At 46.8% G+C, this 25,548-nt stretch overlaps 1 protein-coding gene and 1 long non-coding RNA gene across 3 annotated transcripts in view; one reads left to right on the top strand and one right to left on the bottom strand.

The window, feature by feature from the left end:
• The first annotated feature begins 7,849 nt into the window (after window positions 1-7,849).
• On the top strand, window positions 7,850-13,811 carry BOD1 (biorientation of chromosomes in cell division 1). Of its 2 annotated transcripts, XM_074603539.1 has the most exons (4): window positions 7,850-8,159; window positions 9,547-9,671; window positions 11,519-11,719; window positions 12,935-13,811. In XM_074603539.1, exons 1-3 carry the CDS (start codon window positions 7,929-7,931, stop codon window positions 11,715-11,717), a joined length of 555 nt encoding a protein of 184 aa, XP_074459640.1. In that variant the 5' UTR covers window positions 7,850-7,928; the 3' UTR covers window positions 11,718-11,719; window positions 12,935-13,811. The 2 variants fall into 2 exon arrangements, with proteins under 2 accessions (XP_074459640.1, XP_074459641.1); XM_074603540.1 differs by lacking the exon at window positions 11,519-11,719 and having other exon boundaries at window positions 7,876-8,159.
• Window positions 13,812-22,499: 8,688 nt separating this feature from the next.
• The window catches only part of LOC141749664 (uncharacterized), a 141,530-nt gene continuing 138,481 nt past the window's right edge, over window positions 22,500-25,548 (bottom strand). Inside the window, exon 7 of the long non-coding RNA XR_012589444.1 lies at window positions 22,500-24,115. This is a non-coding gene — a long non-coding RNA (uncharacterized LOC141749664). The remainder of the gene's footprint in view (window positions 24,116-25,548) is intronic.

The raw sequence follows: 25,548 nt of genomic DNA, 5'->3' as shown, positions 1-25,548 counted from the left end.
CTATGAGGCTACGCATAGATATACATATGCACATATCCACACAGAAATAGGCTAAAGCAGAGCTCCAGAACCAGCAGACAGAGGCAGAAATAACCTCCACTCCATGTTTGCTCCCCCTTGAACTTGACTTCAGAGCAGGAAACACTGAATATGATCTTTTGGGATAGAAATTACACTTTTAAATTAGATCCATGATGCCCAGATGTACTGCTGATGGACGCATGAAACAGAGGGGCAAAAGAAATTAATTTTCAGCCTACTTGTTTTCATCTTTTCATCCTCTAATGTCAGGGTAATTGCTCCTCTACTCCTGGATGTGACAGAGTCTAGTCCTCGCCTCTCTGCAGAAGGTAAGTGAACAGCTGGTTTCCTTTCTGACACCAGTATTTCCAATCAGCTGTCAGACAGCATTAGGTCCCTAAATGCTTACAGCATATCACGCTGTCCTCCCGCTCAGAAACTCTAAATACGGGGCTTCATTCCCCAGTTTAAGGTAGGATAGAGCAAGGAGAAGAAAAGATCAAACCCTGTTTGGGTTCAAAACTATAGAGAATTCCAGGGAAGAAATTCCAGAAAGAAGACGTAGTAGAAACAAGCAAGGGACCGCTGACTATCATAGTATGTTATCCCGACACAGATATTAAAATGGAAAGATCCGAAATAAGCTGCACTTTATCCCAGGCACATCACTCCTCAAAGCGGTTTTTATAGCAGTACTGCCCTCAATAGTAAAATCTGTGGTATGGAAAGTGAGATACTTCTCAGGCTCAGGCAAGAAATGTAAATATTGCACTTGGAGAAACACGATTTTGTCCAGCAGTTTGCACAGATAGTTGACATTTCTTGGTTTTATTCCCGTCTCTGACACTACATTCCAGAGCAATCATAAGCAATTCATTTTACCACCAAAAAGTCTGTATTCCCCTGCAGAGTGGGGCAGTTCCTGAATTCATCAGCTTAATTGCCATTTTTTAAATAAACATTTATAAGACACGTGAAAACCTCAAATAAAAGCCAATTATTCCAAAGTATTATATTACACAGATACACTGTAAGGTTTCATTTGATGATCTAGTATGGAAAATCACCCCCTTCTGCATATATGGCAATAATATTTATATTATTTTTCCCACATGCTTTTAGTCTTTCATAATAATGGAAACAATGATATAAGAATGAACAACTGACATTTCTGTTTGAGGACACAGCATGCATCTCCCCTGAAAAGTTCTGCAGCGGCTCTGCTTTACAAATATATTTTCCTTAGGTACTTAAAGACACAGTACTTTGAGTTGCAAGTCGTTTCAGTTATAAAATAGAAACCACCAAAAGACAGAGAGTAAAACACCATTCTGGAGACGGGCATGTTGTACACAAATTCTGCCTACCTAAGTCTCTGTGTACCTGCTGTATAACACCCAGATACTCCTAAAGGTGTGTTATGCATACTCATGCACACACGCATACATATATTTATGTATAAAATAAACCAATATATAAATTACAATATAGCATTTTGCGCCAGTAATATTTACAATGCTAGAGGGCCCAGTTTTGCAAGCAACATATAAAAACTGAACCTCAAGAGTAAATCTGTTGTACTGGAATCATTACCATTAGCACATTTGCAGCACTGGGGCCTTAATCTGAGTTGCGGCCGGCTCAGAAGGTGTGTCATATATACAGCATATGTTTCACGGATAAAATGTTGCCCAGCACGAATGGCAAACGTGCAGCGAATACACGTTTTTTCCCAGGGCTCTGGATCCTCTGAAAGGCTGGCAGCCTGGGTGCGTGGTGCATATTCTTCAGGAGAGAATTATGGGCTGGGGACCGTTCCTCCAACTTCTCAACTCTTTCAATAATTTGCCACCTGTGTAGCCAAGCTGTTCGTTCTGTAAATCTACAGGATCTCAAAGCTCTGGCACTTCCCCCGGCTGCCAAAGAAAGCTCACCGCAGCACTGACCCTGATCCATCCAAACACACCGCAAAATACTGCATTAACCAGTTCAAAGTTTTATACAAAGGTTAAACAGCGAGCTTGGAACGGGTGACACCAAATGGACCAAACTCTCATGCAGGCATTTGCTCTGCTTCAGAGGCTTCTGCACTGCTCAGTAGTTACCACCACAGTGCAGAGGACTGGGGTCGTATTCCTGAACGCAGCTCCATCCCACCGTGTGAATGGAGCGGAATCTGAGCTTCTGCAAAGCAATACAACCCTACAACAACTAGGCAAACGTGGCCCAAAGCCAGCAGGCATCGCTTGTACGCTCCTAACGGAGAAGAGAAGAGCAAATTTAGTCTCATTGACACTGCTGCCAGATTCACCTTGGTTTATAGTCAGCTCATACTAAATCGCACGTTACAGTTCTCATGCACAGACGTATCAGGGCAATATCTAGGTTGCAAACACACCCGGGAAAAAGCTCACCTGCTAATAACCGCAAACCAGATTTGGGTCTGTACTGCTGGCGGTCCCAGCGCAGGGAGAAAGGGAGGCAGCGTCTACAGCTCCTACCCGGGAGCAGCTGTTTTTCACATTGCACAAGCTACGGCTGCCTTGATATCAACTCTAGCTTCAGCAGCGTTTTACAGGGACACAGAATTGCTAGAGCAGAAGTGTGCCCTGTTCCCGGTCTCCTCTGCCTCCTGTAACCCCATTTCCATCCCAGAAAGCCTTTCCTGCGGAGGAAATGGGAGGAGGTGGTGAAGAAACCTAGCACTGATGTTACTTTCCCCGGCAAAAAATGCGCATCTGTCAGATGCCCGTTTTGAGCATGCTAGGCTGGGCAACAAAATTTAAAGTGCAACTTTAATGAGGCCCTGAAATGGTTTCCCTTTATTTTTTGATGGCATGGCAAGATTCCTAGGGGGCTTCTCCTACATGAATATTGGAAGAGCAATCTTTAAAATTAATTTTGACCTTTTTTGTTTATAAATAGGTTGGATTTACAGAGGGGAAATTCCATTCAGAGAAGGGAATGCCTGCATACCTACTGAGCTTTGTCTAATCTCCTCTTGGGGTTAACCTGGACTTTCTTTCATACTACCCCAATCCCTCATTTCAGGAGAATTGTCTCTTTCTCTGCCCCAAATCCTTCCCGGCACTGAGTTCTGCAGAACTGGTAACGAGGGACATCTCAGAGCACCGAGAGTTCAAGCCTCCATTCATTGCCTTTCGATGGACACCTGAGCCTTTATGCAGAGAGCATTATCTGCAATTTCAGAACCATCCCAGGCAGCCTCTGCTCCCAGACACCACTCCCAAATTACCGATACAGCTTGTAATTTCCTATAACAGTTCTGACATCTGATTTTTCCCAAACACATTGAGCTCCTTACCCTAATCCCAAATCCAGAACACACAGGCAATGCAAAAATCATAGTCCCTGTTCAATGCTCTGTGGCCTGGTCTATCAAGACCGTTGCTAGAACACTACAATTTTTCAGTTAAAGTGGCCAGAGTTCAACCATTTCGTTGCTAGCGATCTGAATGTGTGTGCGCATGTGTGCACGAGAGGGGCAGTGGGAGTGCGGGAATGTGTAGGTTCACCCTCCGCCTCTGCAACGGTCCCCATGGTAATTCCATCTGCATTTCAGCACACACAGTGCCTGGCCACAGCCACCTATTCCAGGTTTCTTTGTCTAATCATTGGCAAGGGCAAAGCTGTTAGAAACTAGACTCGATAACTGGCTTTTTTAATTTTGTGGCCAGAGGTTGTCAGGACGAGGAAGAGAAAACTGCCAACTATGTGTCCTCCGTGCAGTCTGTCTCTTTTAACAATGACACAGGAGGTGGAAAACCTTGAGAGAGGAAAATGAACCTTCCCCTCTTCCCGGCCACAGCGATTACCCCCACCCCAAATCCTCACGATCAGGGGCCGTTATCTCAAGTTGTTCTGTAGGGATCGTTGTCTAAGGCAGAAATCTTGTCAAACATGCAAAAGCCAGCAATGCTGTATGAAGCAGCGTTTACAATATACTCTGCCTTTTTCTGCCTCTCCAGCAGCTGACCTGTCCCTGAGCGCTGCAGGTGGGCAGATGATACCAGGCCTGGTATCAGCAAAAGCCTGAACAAAGGTAGAAAATTGGTCTCCACTGCCAAGGAAGGGAACAAACTCACAACTCCACACAGTGATAACACAGAATGCAGGATACACCCCTCAATGGTAACTGCATTTCTGCAAACTTAATGAAAATCAGAAGCTGGGTGGACAGGGACCTAAATGAGCGTCGTCACTGAGGGAAAGGCAGGCAGGACTCCACTGCTGCGGAGCGTGCACAGCGAGCACCCGGCTGCCACCTACACCCGTCCTTGCAAGACAGAAGGATCATACAGGAACTGCACAACGATGGAGTCTTTAGTGGCAGCTTTCAGGAGCGGAAAGGACTCGAGCACCCATGAAACCAGACTTCAGTCACACCACTTTTATGGAACAACTTGGTTTTGTCAGCCAATTGCAACGTCCATGAACTCTTTGTAGGCAGCTGTAGCAGAGGGTAACTTTTTCCCTGTGATATCAGAATTTCCATGGAAAGAGGTGCTGGTTTACAGCTCTTGTGATAGCAGCGACAGGAGGGGGAGTGGAGAACAGGAGCTGAGAAAGAAGGAAAGCTGAAAGGCAGTAGTGGCAAACGTTGACAAAAAAAAGACTGAGCTTTGACTCTGATCATCTGTGACAGAAAGTGTGACTCTGGAAGGATGGTCCTTTACAAATTGAAATTGCAATTAAGTATCCTCATCTCCCTGGTCAACTAAAGGAAGGGGTTTCAGGGGGGTTGTAACATAGGAAAGTAAGACTATAAATCATTGCTTTGATTGTCATTGTGATGAAAATAGCTTTCTAAGCATTTTTTTTCCCCATTTATTCCTCCTGAAATAAACTTTTTCCCCTCAGGTTTACAAGTTTGCTTCCCCCCACAACCTAAGCATTTATCCCAATGCAAGAACTGTGCCTTCAAAAGCAGCAGCAAACAGGTAAGATTTCTCCCTTCTTTAGTCTCCTACTGACTTGAACTGTGCAAACCACCTAAAGCTTTCCTTGAGGGCATGGATATAGGGAGAGTTCACAGATCTCATAAATTTTGTACTAGAGATCTGATGCAAGGAGAGGTCCACAGTTCCCATCCCTGGGGGATAGGCTGCTTTATCTACAACACCACAGTTTAATATGCTTGCCTGTGTACTACGATGTTGGGCAAAAATACTCAGACAGATTAGATTAAATGCTATGTTTTTCTTGTGCCCCAGCTACAGATCTCAAAACTGTGAAACGCTGCTTGACCTAGGTCACACAGCCAGCCAATTTGTAAGCAGAACCCATGACTCCTCGTTATCCCTGCTAACTACCAGGTTTACCCCTTCCCCGACACTCTGAAACGCCAATTGCCTATCCCTTTGTGCCACGCTGAGAAACAGATCACTGCGTCCACCCACAAAAAAAGGAAGAGGCCTAACACAGGGCCTGTGAGCAGTGCTTCGCTAAGAACTGCAGCATCAGCACTGCTCTCCCGTCTCAGCAGCATCCAGGCAGTTCCAGACAAGCTGCCATGGCTGGGGATGGTGACAGCCTTTAACCAAAGCAAGAAGCTGCTCTGGGTGCTGCAGCTGGGAGACAACCTGGGTAGAAGTTGTTTGTGCTAAGGCTTTACTTCTCCTGCATCGTGGATACTCACAGTCTCTTTGAGTCATTTGTTAATTGGGAGGAAATTTCACTTGTGGCAATCCCCGGTAAATCCTGGGCTAGATTCTCCTGAATGCCATGTACTGCCGAGAGGCTGGTTTCGCCTTTGGGGTTGCTCACTCACAGCCCTTCAGCTGTACCGAAGGAAGAAGCCTTTCCTAGGACAGCGGGAAACTCGTGCAAAAAATAACCACCTTCTCCTTAGCTCCTCTTCCGCTGCTGCCTAAGCGGCTGCGATTTACTCGGGCAGAGAGACACCATCCCTCTGGCTTCTGCTGCTTGTTCCCTAATGGCGCTAATTGATGAATTACGTCCCTGCCCCGCAGGGTGACGGCGGAGGAGAGGCCAGGCTGTGCCGGCACCGGGACCGGCTGCCCTCTGCTGGGACCGCTGCTCGGCTTCCCTTCCCTTCCCCTTCCCACCGGGAAACCCGGCTGGGCTACCGGCCCCGACCCCCGCCAGCAGCCACCTGCTTCAATCCCCCCGTCAGATCCCCCCGGGAGGAGACACAGCCATGACCCCTAAGAAATACAGAACGGGGAGGAGCGGGCTCGTGCGAGATTTTTGTCCCATAAAGAGTGTTTACGTGCTGGTTAGAGAAATCTCCAGCGTGTCCTGTCGATGCTGTAGTATGTACTGTATCAGCACAGGGCAGCTATTCCCGTTACATCCTCATGAACGTTAAGTGACGCATCCCCCTGGATCTCGCTGGGGCAGGACATTACGACAGTTAGATGAATGCATTCTTATCCGGGGTTATCTCCACGTGAAAGGACAGCGCGATGCCAGCGAACTCTGTGCTGGCGTGAGCTGGTCACAAGTGGTGGGGAGAAGGGACTGCTGGCAGCTGTCAGGCAGGAACGCGATTCCATGGATATTTCTGAGTGCCTGGATGAGTTGTGCGGGGTTTATACCCAATTTTGAGATAGCCAAGACAGACTAGCGACAGTGACAAGGCGTCTGGCCAGAGGGACAGTTTTTCCGCTCCAGCAGGAGATCGCTCGTGTGTCTCTGCAGAACGCGGCAGTTGCATGAGACGCTTTTGTCAGGGTAAAGCTCAGGCTCTGTACACGCTACCATTTTTCCCCTCTTCTCTCCTCAAAGCTGCCAGATGGAAAGGGACAGCTTACGGCGCTTCTCAGAGCTGCTGAATTTTAATCAGGTAGAGAAGGATAACGCGTCACATGCAAAACATTGCCATCTTTTTACTCATTCAGTAGTACACACAGAGAAAGGTGAGGACGCACCTGTGCAGTGCATCTTTGTGGAGGACCGAATTACTACATTTGCGCGCGGCTTGTCCTCCTGCAGTTAAGATGAGAATATCCTAATGAGCTCAATTCTTTACAACGTGACTGGGAAAAAAATAAAACTAATGCATAGAATTTGTATCCTGTAGCTCGCAGACGTAATCAGAACAATAAATGACACCGACAGCCTAAGCACACGCAGCAGAGAAAAGCGCCTTTACCAGAGACTCCCTTGCTCGTTCACTCTGCGGGGACTGGTGCCGGGGTAGGCCTTTGGCGCTGCCTTTCCTTTTGCTAACAGTGTAACAAATGAAACTCAGGTCCTGGTGGAAATCCAGGATGATCGCACGCAGATTGGCTTTTATTTCTGAATTTACATGAGTGCGGTCCTCTCTACACCACTGAAAAAAACACTCCGAAACCACAACCCAGCAGAGATCCTCTGCAGAGCCTCCCCGGGCCGGGAATCCCAGACCGACCATCTGGAGGAGCCTGCGCGATGCCGAGGTAAACCCGGGTCCCTCTGCCCCACACGCAGCATCTGCGGGGCGGAGGCCTCACTGGCTCAGTTCCGGGTGGCCCCAGGGGAGCAAAGCACCGACCCGGCTCGTTCGTGGCGGCACCACCACCACAGGGCCCGCCCGGGCAGCCCCCTCCCCGGCCAGCCTGCTGGTGGCGGTGTGGGGGGAAAGCCGGCACGGCCCCCCTCAGCGAACTACAATTCCCAAGATGCACCGCAAAGGCAATGCGCCCTCCCCTCCGCTGCCTTATGGGAGCTTCCGTTGCGGTGCACCCTGGGATTTGTAGTTCCCCAGCCACCCGGCTCCCCCCGGCCTATAACGGGTCCCCCTGCGGAGGACTCGCCTCCCCATGATGCAGCGCGCCAGGGTGACGCAGAACACGGCGCGCCACCGGAGACGGTCGCGGTGCCGGGGGCTGCGGGCGAGCGGAGCGCAGCCGCTGGCGGGCCCCGGGCGCAGGCCGTGGGCCATGTCCGAGAGCGGCGGGGCCGGCGGGGCCGCCCCGGGCGGGGGAGGTGGCGGAGCGGGCGGCGGAGGGGGTGCGGGCGGCGCGGCCTCCGGCTCGGGGCCCGGCGCCATCGACCCGGCCTCGCTGCCGCCCGGCGACGCGCAGCTCATCGCCATCATCGTGGAGCAGCTGAAGAGCCGCGGCCTCTTCGACGGCTTCCGCCGGGACTGCCTGGCCGACGTGGACACCAAGGTAGCGCCGCCGAAACGGGCGTCCCGGCTCACGGGCAGCCCCCGGGGATCGCTGGCAGGGCCGGGCGGCCGGTGCCTCCTCCCCAGGCCGGAGCTGCGGGCACCGAGCCTGGAACCCGGCTGCCATTGGCCGAAGGGGCGCCCGCATCCCTTCCCTTCCCCTCTCCCGGCGGGGTCCCGCATTCGGGGCTGGGGGAGGCCGGCCAGCACGGCGGGCAGCAGCTGCGGTGCCGCTCTCTCGGGCGGTGGGGTTTCACGCCCCCGCTGCGACTGGCATCTGTCAGGCAGGCTGCTCTGGAGGTGGCCCTGGCTCGAAGCCATAGCGACACCCCAAAGGAGAAACAGGCCAGAGAACGGGCTCAGGCTTTCATTTTCTAGGCCTTATTTGGAAAATGGTCTCTCATAAGAACACTGCTGCTCTTGAGCATAATTCACACGTTTCCAAAACAAACGTTTAACCTTTCTTGAGTAGATGTTATCAGACTATTGTTTGAAACTAATTTCTTCCTCAGTCACAACGTGAACTCCTGAGCATTTGTTGGCAGTACTGAAGTTGGGTTGTTCACTGTTGCCCTGTCAAAATTAAACACTGGTGTTTTGCTTTCCCAAACTGTTAATCTTTCAGCAAGAGTCCTGTTCTGGGACCTGCAGACATCAGTCTAGGCCACCCCAGCAGCTGTAGCAAAACCATACCTGGAGCTGTCAGGTCACCTGCGTGGAGCAGCCACAGGTCAGAGCAGCTTTGTCAGGGGAGATATACACTGCACCTCTGTTACCAGCCCTTTCATTCATCATCCCATATGCATACCAAATTCTGAAATTTAAATGTTGCCACTCTCTTATCCTTTCCTTGCACGGTACCAGGATCTGTATGGTCCTATGTATTTGTAGGGGTTTGTTAGTTCAATTCCCATTCACTGGAATTAAATTTCCAGTGATAAAACCTACATAGTTCTTATCTTCTGTTAGTGTCACAGAAGAAATAATGAATTTGTTTGTCAGTGACAATATTACTCAGCCAGTTTCCCAGGAATTCTGTGATGGAGGGTTTCCAGACAACAAGAACTCTGCTTAAACAATTCCTCTCTACACGGCCAGTTTGCATTTCACCAAGTAATATTACAAGCAGACAACAATTTTAAAACCAGTCTATTCAGCTATTTAAATTATTATTAACAGCACGCTGACCAACTGTCCTTTGCAATTACCAGTTGTGTTCTTAGATAAAACAAGCTTACCTTTGCTCAGAAAGTGAAAGGATGGAGGAAATAGACAACAGAATGGTAGTGTACATGACAAAAGATGTACTATGAAGGACTCTGGCAGGGGATTGTTTTGAGATCTGTTAGCTGTTTAACCGGATTTTTTTATTTATTTTTCTTTTTCAGCCAGCCTATCAAAATTTGAGGCAGAAAGTAGACAACTTTGTATCAACCCACCTGGACAAACAGGAATGGAATCCAACAATGAACAAAAACCAGTTACGAAATGGGCTAAGGCAGAGTGTGATTCAGTAAGTAAGAGGCATTCTGTAAAATAATGGCAACGCAATTTGATAAGTAATATGTGACTATCTTATCTCATCACCTGAGTCAAAGAAGAATTTGCAGAATTAACTTTTTCACAACGCTTTCTGTTGTGCTCTCCTGAGTTTCATTATAATAATGGATGCGGTCTTAACTGTCATTAAAATGCTAACATTACTGTTTTACCTGAAATTTGTATTTGCATGAGTTGAGCAGCATGGTAAAGTACTCATTCTCTGTCTAGCCAAGTTATTGCTGCAAATAACCAATGCTGTGCCTGCTAGCAACACTACCTGATATGCTGAGCTGAATGGCCTTGATCTTTATTTTCAGAAGAGAGAAGAGCCTACATCACTTAAAGCAAAAATCCTGAAGATGCCAAAGCCTGTTTAAGCAGACTCCGACCACTAGCAGGCAGTAACCAAACTGAGCTAGCCTGATTTCATGCAGCAGGGGGTAGCTTTTGTACAGCTATTTAGGATAGTCCATTTCCAGCATGACAGGAAAGCCAGCACAAACTACGCTGCTTAAAGATTTAGGTTTAGTATCTCTTGCTGCTAACTCACTGCAGTCTGAAGCACGAGCCTTAGCTTGTTTGACTAAAAGTCACAGATAAAAACTTTTACTATAAAGTTGTGGGGAGAGGGACAGTAGGGAATTTGATAGTAGCATTTATGCTTATAAGGAAAGCTATTAAAGCGTCTCACACCCAGAAGAAACCGTATTTCAGAGCACTTGATAGAACCTGTAAATCATTAGTATGTAACATCAGTTTGTTTAATCTGTAATTAGAGAAGGGGGTGTCCACTGGAAGTACAGAATTTCCTGTCTTTACTTGTAGTCCTTCAGACATGTTTGTCAGTGCTTCCTCTTATGTCACATTACTCTACCATTATAACAAAGCAGACAACTGAAAATTGCTCTATCAGAGAGCCTGTAATGAGAAGAATGTAAAGTGCTGCCTTATGTAGACTATTAGTATAAAGAAGAGATGTGCAGTAGTAGGGAGTTTGAAGAGTCCCTGTTACTCCTGTAGTTGCAAGACTGAGCACTGAGAGTGTCAAGATGTGTACGTCCTTTGTTGCCTGCGCGTATAGGTCTGCTGTTACCTGGAGGTGACATGATGTGCCGTGACCCTGCACCCACTCGCTCACCAGCATTCACAGCCTTATTAGTCTTGTGGCTGCTTTTCCGAGCGCCAGGCAACGTCTCCATTTCCTGTCCCCTGCTCCCTTGCAGACATGACTTAAGCCTGCTAGACAGCCTGTGCCCCGCAATCCAAGAGTCTGACGCCGTCCCTGAAGTAATAAGTCACTTCAGTTACTAGTGTGCAGTTCCAGAAACTTTGCTGTGTGCTACATGTGCTTGTTTTTATAATTAATACCCATCCGTCTAGACTAGCAGTTATAAGGAGTGAGTGACAGTATTAGGGGGAAGGCCTCTTCTCCCTCAAGTCAGCCAAAAAAAAGACTCTGCTCTCACCTGCCCTCCTCCTCAGAATAGCTTGTTTCCCTTGTTTGTGCCAAAATGTGTTTGTTTGCTTTCATGCGGACCTCATTTCCACATGAGCCCTATTAAAGTGGCTCTTGTCCAACATGTCATTTAAGTACCTGGGAGACCAGATGTCAGTTGTTAATTCTGTAGGGAGAAGTGAGAGGGGGTGGGGGGGAATAGGTGATTGAAACAACTCCCTGTTAAGGATCTACTGAGTGGGCTGCAGTTCTCACCACATTAATGCTAATTGCAGTTGACAGGAGGGCTCTGGAGAATTACTGGAGGAGATCGGGGAGAAGTTTTTCAGAGGAGCTGAATGACTCCTTTGTCTTTGTTCAAGGTCAGGAATGCTGGAAGCTGGAGTGGACAGAATTATTTCTCAGGTGGTGGATCCAAAACTAAACCACATCTTCAGGCCCCAGATAGAGAGGGCGATTCATGAATTTTTGGCTGCACAAAAGAAAGAGGAAAGTGTGCCAGCTCCTCCTCCAGAGCCTGAGAATAAGGATCCTCCTGCTCCATCTCAGGATGCCTCCTAAAGGTCTTGTATCTCTGCACTTACTACTTACATTTTCATGTACCTCATCTCTGTAGCTTGTATAATGCAAGACAGAGAAGACATTGTATTCTTCCTGGCTTGACAGGGAGGACACTTTGATCATCAGCTTGTTGTCAATGTCAGTCACCTGAGCTGCTTCCACTTAAGTATCTGCTAAAAATACATTAGGACTGAAGACATAGGTATGATGTAAAACAGCTATCAAGGAACACTGTGGACTCTGCCAGTGCTGGTTTTGGATCAGGCCAAAAGGCCTTTTCTTCCTGTAAAAGCATATCCAGCAGTGATTGACATGAAATTGGCTGGATAGCTTTCAGAACAATATCAAATGGATTAAAAAAAAAATATATATATCCTTTACTGAAATACAGCTGAAAGTAGAGTGGTGACAAGTTATTGTGCTTTAGCAGTGAAAGTTTCAGGACATACACTGGAGTGTTGAATTGTTAGGGACTGAAATATTCACTGCTGGAGTAAAGCTAATGTCTCTGGGAGTGAATAACTGTTCATTCCAAATTGACTGGTTTAAATAGAGCAACCTGTATCTTTCCAGCTGAAAGGACTGAGGGTGCCTTTGTTGCAAACAAGTTCATTCTGGCTTTTGTGATTAAAATAACTCAAGGGGCCTCAGGGGGCTACAACTGCTACTCTGTCTTAACACAAATGACTATGCGCCCATCTCCGCTAAGGCCCTGTATCTTAAGGTTGATTTGAATATTGAGGCCTGTGTGCACATTACTGAGGAATCACTATCTTGATGGAAAATTTCAATCCGCAGCTTTGCTGGGGAACTTAAAACCATACTGCATGAAAGGAAGTTAATTGTGAATTGTTCTATCTGCTAGGGTTTTCTGAAAGCAAAAGTTTTCCTTATAATCTACAGCTGATTTATTAAAAAGGTAGAAGTAACCTACAATAGCTGTTCTTATGCTTGGAATTATTAGATCAATTAGCATGACTTTTAATTTAATAGTAGAAGTTAAAGTGCCTGTAGTATCATCCCGAGTTATTTAGTTATCTGTGACTTGCAGCCTCAGTGCCTTGATAGATGTTTGCATTTGTCCGATTCAAGTAGTTTAGAGTCCATTATAGCCTGCAGCTAAGTGCAGCTGTTAGTTAATATTTTCTAATCTGTTCTCTATTCAAATGAGTTTACTGGTGAAGGTACCATCCTCTAAACTCTCTCTTTTCTTGCAGGGAGTTCCTGATGCTAAGCAGCTACAGTTGCAAAATACACATCCTGCTAGATTGGCAATGGATTACTTGTTCCGTTTGGTGCAGGATTGCTGTCTGCCAAAGATGATTAACCTTTATCAGACCTGTGGGAAGGCATTGAAATTGGTGGAATTCATAACGGCTCGGAGTTCTGCATGTGGAGGGACAGCCAAAACGTGAAGATGTTTTTGCTATTAACAGCAACACAGAAAGCAGCCTGTATTCTTGTTAGTGATGCCTTCAGCCAAGGGGGTAGGGAGAAAAAGGGAGTTGGCTCTTGTCTGGAGGGAGCAGGAAAGTGGTTTGAGACGATACTAGACTTGGGAGCAAGAAGAAAAGAAACATTTTGGGGGGTGGGGTAGTCTCTTGGAGACCAAGTAAGAGCTGAGAGATTTTCTTTGACAGAAGCCAGACAAAAGGTAGCGTCATACACCTCTGCCGCACAACACAGCATTGAGTCGTAGGTGCCAGGTCAGGTGTAACTCATTGCACTGCCTGCTTTGGGAAGGGCATTTCCTGTTCAAAACTGGAAAGAACACTTCAGGATCAATTATCTAGAGAATTTCTGTTGCATCGCAGGAAAATGTTTACAGTTGGCTATGACTATAGCTGATTTAATTCTTATTTCCCAGGTAACTGGGAAGCAAAGGGCACCAGAGCAGGTGATCAGTTTGAAACTTGTCTCTTTCAACTTGAAAGACTTTTCTTTCCTGTGAAATTTCTCAGGTGCCTAGTGGAAACTGTCCTATGCTTTCAGCTTGAATGCATGCAGTGTCCTCTGGATGACAGTCAGAGAATGTGATCAAATATTCTGCCAGCAAGTGTCCATACCTTTTGCAATAAAAGACTTCAAAAAGCATCTCTGACTCCTACCTTCTTCAGAATATTTTCGTAAGGAAAAACTACTTTAAAGAAATCCAGGCGTCCTGATTGCTGGAACCCTAATGGAAATGTGATCTCCAACAGTTCATAGATTAATCCAGCTCTGACAACAGGGGGCTGTTAGTAGAAGTTACCATGAAATAAGACCGATATTAGCATTCTTCTCCATGTAAGGTCTCTCTCAAAAAAATCTAAATTATCAAAAGACTGAACAGACCTTACCTCATGTCATTTCTGGGGTGTCAATCCTGAGTAAGTTGGGGCTGGTGCTAGTGATGGTGAAGGCATGTTCAACCTTTTGAAAACAATGCACTTCTGGCAATAGGCTATTCCTTCCCGCCCCCCCCACCCCTCTTCCAGCTAGCAGTCTTTTAAACTAACAACTGCCTATGTCATTGAATAACACTTCATAATGTTTGAATCCTTGCTATTCGTGGCCTACATACCTCAACTACAGCCTTACCCACAGACCTTGTGTGTGAACAGATGCAATTCCAGCTGCACTCTGCTCCCTTTTCAAAACAGGTACTTTGTAGGAAAGACGGATGCTGTGGTTTAATCTTGTAGCTAACTTATTTTGCGTAGTAGCTCTTCTCAACAGTTACATGCAGAAAAGGAGATGAACGGAACCTCTGGTATTTTAAACCCTTCACAAGAGAGCTCTGTGAACTTCACCACTGCAGTAAGTCTGCACAGGGCTGCATAGTCCTGATGATGCATGGTCCATCTGTATTTTTTACCCCATTTAACAGTGTTCCTCTCAGAATGGGAACTTAAATACCTGTACTTTTTAGTGATAGCTACCTTGGCCACAACGTTCCTGATATGGTTTGAAAAGTTGTGTTTTGGGATAATCTGTTTGCGTGGCTTGACTCTCACTGTTACATAGTCCTTGTTCCTGCTATAAAACAGGAGAAGGGGTATGTGAGGAAAGGGCTCTCTCCTGCATGTTGATTCGGTGGTTAACGACTGCTCTCCAAATCAGTAGTAGATGTTTTCCCTTAGAGCCTTAAGGGCAGCTCTTGGCAGGAAAAAATGCATCTTCTACCTCCTGGTAGGGTGTCTCAACCACTTTTTTGGAACTGAGCCATTTATGCAGGGGCCGGGGGGGGGGGGGGGGGGGGGGGGGGGGAAGTTCAAGAGTCTAGAAAGAGAGCAAGTGGAAAAGATTCTAACTGCTTAGACAAAGTCTGGATTACAGTAGTAGTAGTTAGGGAGCAGGGACACCACTTCAGTTTTAAAAAGTAGTAAGTAGAGCTGGATTTACTGCAGTGAAGAGGGAATCGACCTGTGTTCCCTACCCCTGACAAGGCGTAGCTTCCCTACCCCTACCACTGACAGCTGAGTGAAGGAGAATAGACTCAGCCACCATAGTTTTTAAGAGGTTTTTCCACTGTTCTGTCTTTGAACATGGTGCTGTGTTAAACTCCGAACGCGATGGCTGTGCCACTGCTCTGTGTGCGTAGGGCTTATGCCTTTAGTTGGTCTCAGCCTGCGTGCAGTGCATGACTGCAGTGACTATGGGAACTTTCAGATCAGAACCTAATGAGACTGGGCAGCCAATCCACGTTTGGGATCACAGTCTTTAACATTTGGTCTCTAAAGTCCTTGTTTTGGATCAGAGTCTTGGAAGCATACCTTACATCTAATGGGACAGTGAGAAAAACCACCCAGTCCTTACCACGATGAAAAAATGGTAGGTAGCGCCCTCCAATTATATAGGTTTTTCTCTGGCAACTGATAGAAACAGGATTCCAGCCTCAATAACTCAAATGACATTATAGAAATCTTCACACCGGAACAAAAGAACAAGTTTGTACCTGCTGTAGGGGTGAAACTCTTCCCTTGTGTAGCAGGGTGTCTGACTAAAGTTAGCATATTACTCAGTTTACATCGCTATGCTGGATATGCCGAAAATGCCGTGTCCTGTACTCCAGATAATCCAAGTCTCCGCTGGATATATAATTCTTAAAATTTTCACAGACATTGAACTCTAATGCTGTTTAGTCAAAGACAAGTATAACCAGGTTCTCTTGAGTGAACCAGCTAAATCTCACAGTCTTACTAGAGAAAATAGCGAAGGGAGGCTTGCGTAGTTGTTCTGGGAGTTCTCATATCATGCAGACATCTCAGTCCAAGCGTTGTCTGCAGCACTGCAGGACTTGTCTTACTTTCCCACCATCTATCTTCCCTTCCTCATGTTGAAACCTGAACTCCAGCCTTAGAACAGTTTTGATGGTTTTTCCTTTGACAGTGTCCCAAACGCTGTCATTCTAGACAAACTGAGAGCAAAGCCCATTGCCTTTCCCCCGTTATTCCTGACAAATGTACGCGTAATGCATACCACCAAACACACAAAGCAATCTAAGTGGAACCACAATGATGGTATTTTTATGAACATACATATTAGCGCAAGAAAAGCATTATTACAAGTACTGAACAGGAGTTCGGTGATGAATAATGTGTTTATAACACATGCTTGAAGTAAAACTCATTTTTGCTATAAATGATTAATAGGCATTTTATGATTTTTTTTTTTCAAGTTCTCATGCAAGTGTTACATAAAATAAACGTATTCTCCCCCAGACACTCGCTATGTAGCTGTTCTGTGACAACAGCTCCAGAGATGCTTTTTTCAATTTAACCTGAAACAGATTACCAACAGAGCAAGACAGTCACCACAGCTCCTGACCGTCTTAACAAGACCACAGTTTCACCTGAGCCTGGATTTTGGACACACGCATTTCTTCTAGCACTTCTGCAACCGCAAAGGCGGCTCTTGAGCAGGTCATTTGGTTCATGCTCATTACTACAGCATTAATTTAACATCATTGGTTCAAGAGACATCTCACCATCAGGTAGCAATACTGCTACGTGACACAGAAAAAGTAACTCGCTGAGCAAAGACTCAAGCCCAGCCAGTTCTCTGCCCTCATCAGCTATTTTTCTGACTAGTGTCTAGTCCATTGGCAAGTCAGACACTGAACTCAAGTAGACCTCACCAAAAGAAACAAAATCAAAATTGCCAATATATATTCCGCCTCAGTTTAAACCAGCCACTATTTTCCAGTGACCGTTCTTTGTTTGTAACCACATCCCATCCTAGAGTTAGCGCGATGTCTCCGTCTGGTAGAGCTGAACCCAACCCAAGTCTCCAGATCAATCCCTGAGTAACCACCAGCAGGTCTGTTAGATCAGACCCCTGTAACGAAACACCTAAATCCAAGCATATCTGGTGAAGGGAGGACAGCCAAACGGCAAAGAGTAATATGTTAGAAGATCTCTCATCTTTTGTTTCTTCCCTCATTGGTAGCCGGCCTTACTCATCCCTCAAGTACTCTCGAATCATATTAATACAGTTCCAAGTTTAAAATTTATTACCAAATTCACAGCCAGCCCAGTTTTGAATCCTGATACCAGATGAGCGAGGCATCCGGATTCCCAGCCTACAGGTCAGGCCACAAAACCCCTCTCCGGGAAAGGGGAATAATCATGACCTTCTGGATGCAAGCCTGAACCACAACTCTGAATCCTTGGCACAAAGAGGGATCAAACTTGGGCCCCTGTCAGGACAGTGGTTCAAACCAACCCCTGCCCCAAACACTGAGCCAGTCATTGCCAAAGCACTCTGAATCCACACTGGAATCAATACAGGGATCTTGAACCCAAACCATGCCTGGCTCCGCTTCCTCTCCTGTTTTTAGGAGAAGCATGACTGGTTTTAACGAGGCACAACCAATATGCCTAGAAGAGAGAGTTTTCAATATATCGTTTCGATCTCAGCCACGAGAAGGGGCATTTAATTAAGCTGTTTACTCTCTTTTTCTCACATCACTAGAAAGAGCGAGACCAGCACCCACTGTCAAAACGCTTCTCGTGTGCCACCTGCTTCAAGCACACCACTACTCCAGGACCGTGGGCACCACTGGGTACCAGACGAGTTTTCTGACCGCACCTTCCTCCTCAGCAAACGGGGTATAGCTGCAATTGCCGCCGAGCAGGATCCCATTCTCCAACTTTTGCTCAACTGGAGACCAGTTCCTCCAGTTCAAACCCGCGAGGAACTGGACCAGTTTAATTCTTTCACAGATATTTTCCTGTTTGTGCTGTAGTGAAAAATATATTTTACCAGCTTCCTTAAAGAGAGGTCAGCTTAATTCCTTGGGAGCAGTCCGGGCCCCTCGTATCCACAACCACCAAAGCTGACAAGTGCAGGGACTCCCTCGGAAGAGCTGCGTGTGCAACGCAGCCGTTCTGAATCTGGCCATAAGAGGGAGATAAACCATTGCTTCATTTCTCAGTCCCGATGCCTCCTTGCAAAACCCGAGCAGATACAGGAGTCCAAAGCCTTTGCTGACTCCTCAGTGAATCAACTCAGCAAGGCGTGGAGAAAGCTCTCACAAAGCATTTCTATGAACTCCGACTAGTCTAATGCAAATCACATTACAGGTACTGTGATTTCTCAAGAGGTGGAATAGTGCAAAACAAATATAAATTAGAATTATGGAGAGTTTGAGGAGAAAAGTGAACAGCCTAAGTGATCAGGGACAACAACACAGGTTTCGGATGTGAAACTGTAAATTCTGACCTACCCTAATCTGTAATTCACTGATCTGGTCTGGTGTGAGTAAGGCTGAGGCTAAAACGCTAGCACTAGTGCCCGGGGCCCCAGATGGCAGGGCCATGAGATAGCATCAGAACCGGAGCTTCAGTTCTTGCATTTTTGTGATTCAAGTGCCGAGCCCACGTCAGCGCCAAGTCAGCCTCAGAAACATGACTGGGCAGTAACCAGCCCAGCAGTAACTGCCCCCGTCTAGACGCCGTCAGAAGACACCGCGCAGAGAAATGCGCTACCTCAGCCATCAGGCTGGGAACTGGCTCCACTGAAAATTCCCTCCAGGACCGGGACAAGCCCAAGGAAAGGCACCGCGGCAGAATGCAACGAGTCCAACCCACCTGTCCAGGCTAAAGGAGTGCGAGGACCTCGCGTTTCACTGATTTCATCTTGCTGACTCTCATACGAGAAAAACTGTGCTTTTTGGTCTAGCACCTTTGTAACAGATACCTGTTCACTTAGAAAAATAGAAAAGAAAATCCCCAAACCAGTTCAGGTCTTGGGCCTACAAGGAACTAAGGAACTCACGTAAGCACAGAAGGCTACAGTTTGCTTTGCAGAGCTGGGGCCTTTGGGAAGTCAAGCACCTTCATACAGTAACTGCATCCATTTTGGAAGGGATTTGTAACAGAAATAGAAAACCGTGACATCCATGAGTTTCATATTTCATTGCAACTCTGCAAAATAGAGATAAAATAATCCTGCTTCAGAGAACACTCGTAAAAATTCCCATTTTCTACAAGGGGGCAGCACAACTGTACCAAAAAAAAAAAAAAAAAAAAAAAAACCACAAAAACCAAACATAAATTTTCCCCCTCAGCACTCCTTGTGAGAAACCAAGACATTAATCATCCCTTTCCATCTCCTCACATAACAGCATTCACCTCCACCAGCTCCTCCTGCTAAGACTTAGTCCTCCAGGTAAGTTATCTCCAACCTCTACCATCAAAACAGCAAAACAAGGATTGTCTTGAGCAAGACGGCCAGCCTCAGAGGTCACCAACACCAGCTCCTGAGCTGCTCTCTTCCATTGCCAGCCTGAGCTCCACACCTTCCACTCCCTGGCTTCCCCAGCCAGCAAAAACCACGCTACAAATACAAGACCTTGCAAAAGGTCCCCTACAAACACAAGATCTTGCAAAGAAACTCAAATAACGTCCAGATCAACCTTACCTTACTCTGGAGAGCTGTCCATTCCATCCAGTCTGGGCACACGCTGTGTTCCCATCTGTCTCAGCTCCAGCTGCAGGGGCTCTGCCGAGCAATTGAGCTCACCTGCACCCAGGGCACACCTGAGCCGTTACCTTCCCTCCCCACCCCATCCTCCTCTCGGGGAAAAGCCACTCTGCTTCAGCTGTGAAAAGGATAATTGGCTGTCTCCAACCCTGCCTGAATTTCCACTTCCTACAGGGGAACCTGGATGCAGCCATAATCCAATGCAAAAGCCCATCTTTCCTGAAATGGGATGGTGGGATTTGGCATCTGCTGGCCCCACAGGTGATACCTGATGGTTCCAGCTCACTACTGGCTTGAGCATGCAGAAGTGGCAGGTCCCCAAGGCTGACACTGCTCCCCGAAATATCCCACCCCCTTTCTCCAGGGATGTCACAAAGGTGCAAGGAGGGGAAGGGGGGGAGGCAGCAGCCCCCCTAAGCGTCTCATTATCAAGACAGATTTATTTCCCTTTTTTAAACAGACTAAACCCAGCATCATTTCTCTGGGGTACCAGGGGGTATCAGGGCAGCTGGGACGTTGCTCCATCTTGAACAGATTTACATCAGCCTCCCCGACCCCCATCACTGTTGGAGAGCCGCAGGGGTCCGGCAGACACCCGCTCCAGCTCCAACATGCACAGGGAGGGGGTTGCTGAGGCAACAGCACGCCTTATTTAACCGTTATTTAACCCATCTCACCCTGCCCCCCCCCGCCCGCCACTGCCGACGTGCGCGACTGAGGGTACGGCTTTTATTAGGGTGGGATTTTGCAGCCGCTGGATTTATGGGATGTCCCCAACCGCCTGCCCTTGCCAGCGGCCCTGCGAGACGGTGGGTTTGCAAAACTCAGCTCCGGGGCACACAGCGGCTTCCCCAGCCCTCTGCAAAGGGCAGGGCAAACAGGTGAGAGAGACTTTTATGAAAAAGACAACCCAAAGCAGGAATCGAGACATGAGATTTTTTTTTTTTTTCCATTTTTTTCAGAGGGCCATAAAATCACGGTTTTTCAGACGGAAACCAAACTCCATCCCCAAGACGTTGCTATTTTGCCATTTGGCACCACCGTCACGGCGGGGCTGCTGAGGGCAACGAGGGGCTGAATCGGGGCCGGCTGCCCCCGAGGCACAGCTCTCCCAAAAGCTGCGGTGCTTTTTGGGTGGGAAGTAAAACATTTATCTGGTTAGGAGGCTCACTGGCTCTCAAATCAAATCTCCTCACAAATCACACGTTTTGGGAAGCCGGTCTCCTCTGCAGAAAACAGAAGAAAAAGCAGAGGCTTGGCAGGTAAACCTCACCCTGGGCCCTATGGGTTAAGGCCAGGTTTTTATAGGTTTTGTATCAACGTGGGTTTTGCTGTCAGGGATTCACGGGCGGCACTGGGGCTGGGACGCAGGCCCCAGGGGAGGGGGCATCACACGTCCCTACCAAAGCCTCGCTGCCCTGCAGAGCTGCCTGAAGTAAGTTGTAGTGGGAATTTGTGCATGAAAACCAAGGAAGCACATGAACGAGGTTCCGCCACGTGTGGAAGAACCATCTTCATGCCGTGGTATCCTTAGGGGCAAGGGCTAGCAAGCCCGCACCCCCGCAGAGAGCATCGACATCCATACGAAGCCCCTGAAAGCACCCATATGAAGAGGCAATTGATTTCTTGGCCAATACAGCAGACACAAGAAATTCAGGGAAGCATGCGTTTGCGTGTGTTTTCAATTAAATATTAGGTCCCTCTGCAGCTTGTTGATCCCTAGCAAACAGCCGTTTGAGAGAAGTGCTCCCTATCCCAAAGCCAGGGAAAACTTCCAAGCTCGTACTAAAGAAACGTGGCCCTGTAGGATTTACTGAACAGGATTATTCTAAGTCTAAGGACAAATCTGGGTTTTGCTTTGATTATCTGTCATGTCACCATTAGAAGCATTCATGAGATGATTAGCTGCCTTGAACTTTGGTCTTACCGGCACAGATAACCCCCCCGCACCCCCCCAGTCTGTCCCTCTCAAACTCAGCACCTCAGCTGTTACGCCCAGATGAAAAACCCCTCCCAGCCAGAAGAACAGCTTCACTCGGGAGGCTTCAGGATCTGGAAGACAGCAGTTCTGAGAAGCAAAGGACAGATGACAGAGCTGCCTTTATGGGTTTGAATCTGGCTGTGATGAATAATTTGTAATTTTTGTAGATGCAATATGTATGTCGTCCCTTACCTCTCTGAGAGCTATATACTTAACTGCAAAGCGTGAAATCAAAGGGATACTAATAAAACTGGACTGAAGTGAAGGCAGAGCTCAGATACCAGCCTGCAGGACACCGAGTCACTGGGATTTATTGGAAGGTGATCAATGGAGAGCACTCCCAGCCAAACCAGCAGTTCCAACTTCTGCAAGCATTAACCCAGGGCAGTTGCAATGCGAGAGCCCATCCAAGAGAAATAAAGGCATGGAAATAATGTTCTTGGGGACTGGAAAAGGGTTCCAAAAGAAACAAGTTTACAAGATACTGGCTCATAATAGTAATTAAATCACTCTCACTGGAAAGCAGCTAAGTGAGATATAGCGATGAATTGGTCAAAACCCCAAGACTTTAATCAGAAGTAACTGGAGAGCCTTTTACCAGTTTCAGTGGAGGGGAAGGAGCCTGAATGGGCACAGAGACCCCTAAAGAGCATTCTTCAGAAAAAAGCCCGAGGAATACGAGGAGGAGGAAAACTGCAAAGGAGATGATTGAAACTGCCCGTGCTGCAGCAGGACCTCGCCTGTGACTGATGTGTTCCCCTCCAGCACTTTCCACCAGCGCTTGTCTCGCTCTGCAAAATAACACGTACTAACACTGCTGACACTTACCATATCATCCTGAAGATCTGAATTTTATTTATACAAAAATCAGAGGCAAGCCTAAGTGGCAATAAAGTCTCAGAAGGTCTTAAAAGTTCTAGGAATTCTGAGCATTTTATTAGGTGAACTAACAATTCTGCAGTAAAAACAGCTTCGGGTTTCGCTGTTCAATCTTACTTTTCCACGTTGCTCTGAGCTTTCAAGATGTTAGAGTTCAGCCTGCAATGCGCCTTGGGCTGCAGGCAGCGAATAAGTTTATAAAACATTATGTGCCACTTCTGCAGAATATGGGAGTCCTTCCCATCAGCCACACTCTCTCATTTCTAGCAGAAGGTGGTAACAAGCATAAAAGAAGAACAAAATCTAACTAATGGGACTTTAAACAATCAGAAAGAAAATTATGACAGCAATTATGACAGCTCAGTGCTTGGCAACACCTTCACCTTTCCCAGATGTCAGAGGATAAGCTATTTTTACTGAAAAATGATGATAGAAAGCAGGGCTTATTTGGACATCTGCAGCAGAAATTGATTTTAAGTGATTTGAGCTTTGAAAATGGGGTTTGGAGGCAACTCATTGGGCTTTGTTTTTCTGGAAGAGGGGACAGGCCATTTTCACATTCTTGGTGCAGGATCAGTCTCTTCACTGGAATGCCTGTCAGTCACATTTAAATATGTGCAATATTTACTTTTTTCACTCTCTGGACCTAGACACTGAATAGGCCTTAATTTTAGACTCTGGCATTGGACGAGGTGAAAGTGGCACTTTCTCCTTTAGGACGCATCAGAGCTCCCATTTTTTCCAAGCTTTTTTTCTTGCTCCCTGTAGAGCAGAGAAAACTGTTGCCCAAACCACAACATTATTTCCCTGTTGCCCTTCCATCTCAGCCGAGCCAGAGTTTCATCTGCCACCACCACTGGCCTCCCATTTGCAGTTGGTGACCACCAGTGCTAACCTAAGCCCGGCTCAGCTTTATTCATCCATCGGCTCCATCATTCCTGCTGGAGCCCCGTGCTCAGCCCTGGCTGAAACCTCCATCTCCCTGAGCATCTGCTGAGCGCACCAAGTCCGCTAGGGCAGAAGCACGTCAGCTCCATGTGGCAGGAGCACTCGATCCATTGTAATATTGAGTTTCATCACGCAGCCTTCAGTTATATGACCCGGAATATTTGACCTGATGTCAGAAGGGGCCTCGGACTATTGAGATTTTTCCCCAGGGCACCCTGCCCTCTTTCTACCAAAGGAATCCGATCCAGCAACAGGAAAGAGTGAGAATTTTCAGCTGTCCCCATCCCCTGTGAAACGGTCTGAGCTACATGTGCCTCATGTAAGGTGTCCCTTATCCACTTGCTTTCTCCTCTTTTCCTTTCTAGGTACTAATCCTGCACTAATTTCTTCTAATAGACACATAAAATACTGTGATAAATTAAGTTCTTGCAAACACAACGTATTTTTCCTTTCTCATAGCATCTTTTCATAGCCCCACGTGGGCTCCAGACTTGCAAGGTGCTAAACAGCTGATAACCCTGTTCTTCCCCGAAATCAAGGCTGGCCAAAGGCGTGCAGTATTTTGCAGAATCAGACTGCATTTGTAGAACTTGTTTCATCCTTCACTGAAATCCAGGCACCTCTGGGAGCAGAAAAGGGCAGAAATTTAACACAAATAAACTGTAACACTTTAGGAGGGAGTGTAAACAAAAACTACAGCAGCATGGATTTAGAAGGAAAAAGGAAAAAAAAAAGAGAGAGAGCAATAGCCCAACAACATGCAAAATGTGGGATCTTTGTTATTTCATCAGGTTAGTACCTCAGTTGTACACCCCATTAGAAAAGCAGGGTCTCCCGCAGAAAACCATGGCCAGTGTTAGCTCCCAGACACCACTAACTAGCCCTAAGACTTGCTAACTTCAGCAAGCGAAGGCTGGTGAACCTCTCCTGAGCCACTCAGCCATTCACTGCCACCACTCCGTCACATCGCTTCCTACAGCAGCAAGTTTTCCATGGGAGACTCCTGTGTGAGCATTGCTGTGCCTGTGCCCCCTCACATCCACTTCGGTGTCCTGCAAAGAACTAAATGTGAAACAGGGAGACTATTCCTGATACCAAAACTCAGAGCAGTTGGGAGTTGATCCCCCCACTGCCATATCTGTTATCCTGGGGTTTTCTAACTCTGCTGACTACAAAAGGCGAAGTCCAGAACTCCACTGGCTTTAGGAGGGGCAACAAGCCTCTTGTGCAGGAAAAAAGCCTTTCAATTTTATTTTCTTGCAATGTACTGTTTTCAAGCAGGGGGGTATTTTTAATGACCAAAGGGTCTTGAAAACAAAGAAAAGTATCCGGGTATAGAGTTATCACTGCTATTATTTAAACATCAGCATAGGAAAAAAAAGACTAGTCTTTTCAGGCTTTAGCAACTCAGAAGTGAAAAACTCCCTCAGAGTTTTTGCAGATAGGCCTGGCTTCTTCTTGCAGATAGGCCTGGCTTCTTCTTGCAGAATGGGCTTTTGCCCCTAAATGACACGTTTCACGGATGCCAGGTCTATCTTCCCTCAGTCCACTGTGTAGGGACACGTCTTGGTCGAAGTGGCTGTTAGTGGGCTGCAGATGTAGATGATCCAAACATTCACGTTGCTGACGGAAAAGTAAATTTTTTGGCCTTTGCAATAGTGTGGATGAGTCTCGGCTAGCAATTGTTTCATCTGGCTTATTTGTCCACATGGCATATAGAAAATGTGCTTCATTAGGCTAGAAGTACGCAAAAAAAAAGCACAGCCTCAACACCGGGGATGGAGTCAGGATCTCCTCTGTTCTGATTCCAGCTCCAGCTGGGATGCTATGCTTGACTTGGGGTAACACTTTTAACCTCTCTGCGTCCATTACCCCAACTTACAGAACAGGAAAGCAGCAACAACCTCCCCTCCAAATTGGCTTTGTGATAATTAAGATTTGAAGAATGTTCCGAAGATTAAATCCAGCCCCAACACACACCCAAAAGCATCACAGTTGCTTAAAACTGAATGGCATAATGGAGATAAGTACAGCCGCAGAGTCATTTGGAAAGTC

The sequence above is a fragment of the Larus michahellis genome, chromosome 11 (genome assembly GCF_964199755.1).
Source record: "Larus michahellis chromosome 11, bLarMic1.1, whole genome shotgun sequence".
In the NCBI taxonomy this organism is placed as follows: domain Eukaryota; kingdom Metazoa; phylum Chordata; class Aves; order Charadriiformes; family Laridae; genus Larus; species Larus michahellis.
This window is presented reverse-complemented; position numbering and strand designations above follow the sequence as displayed.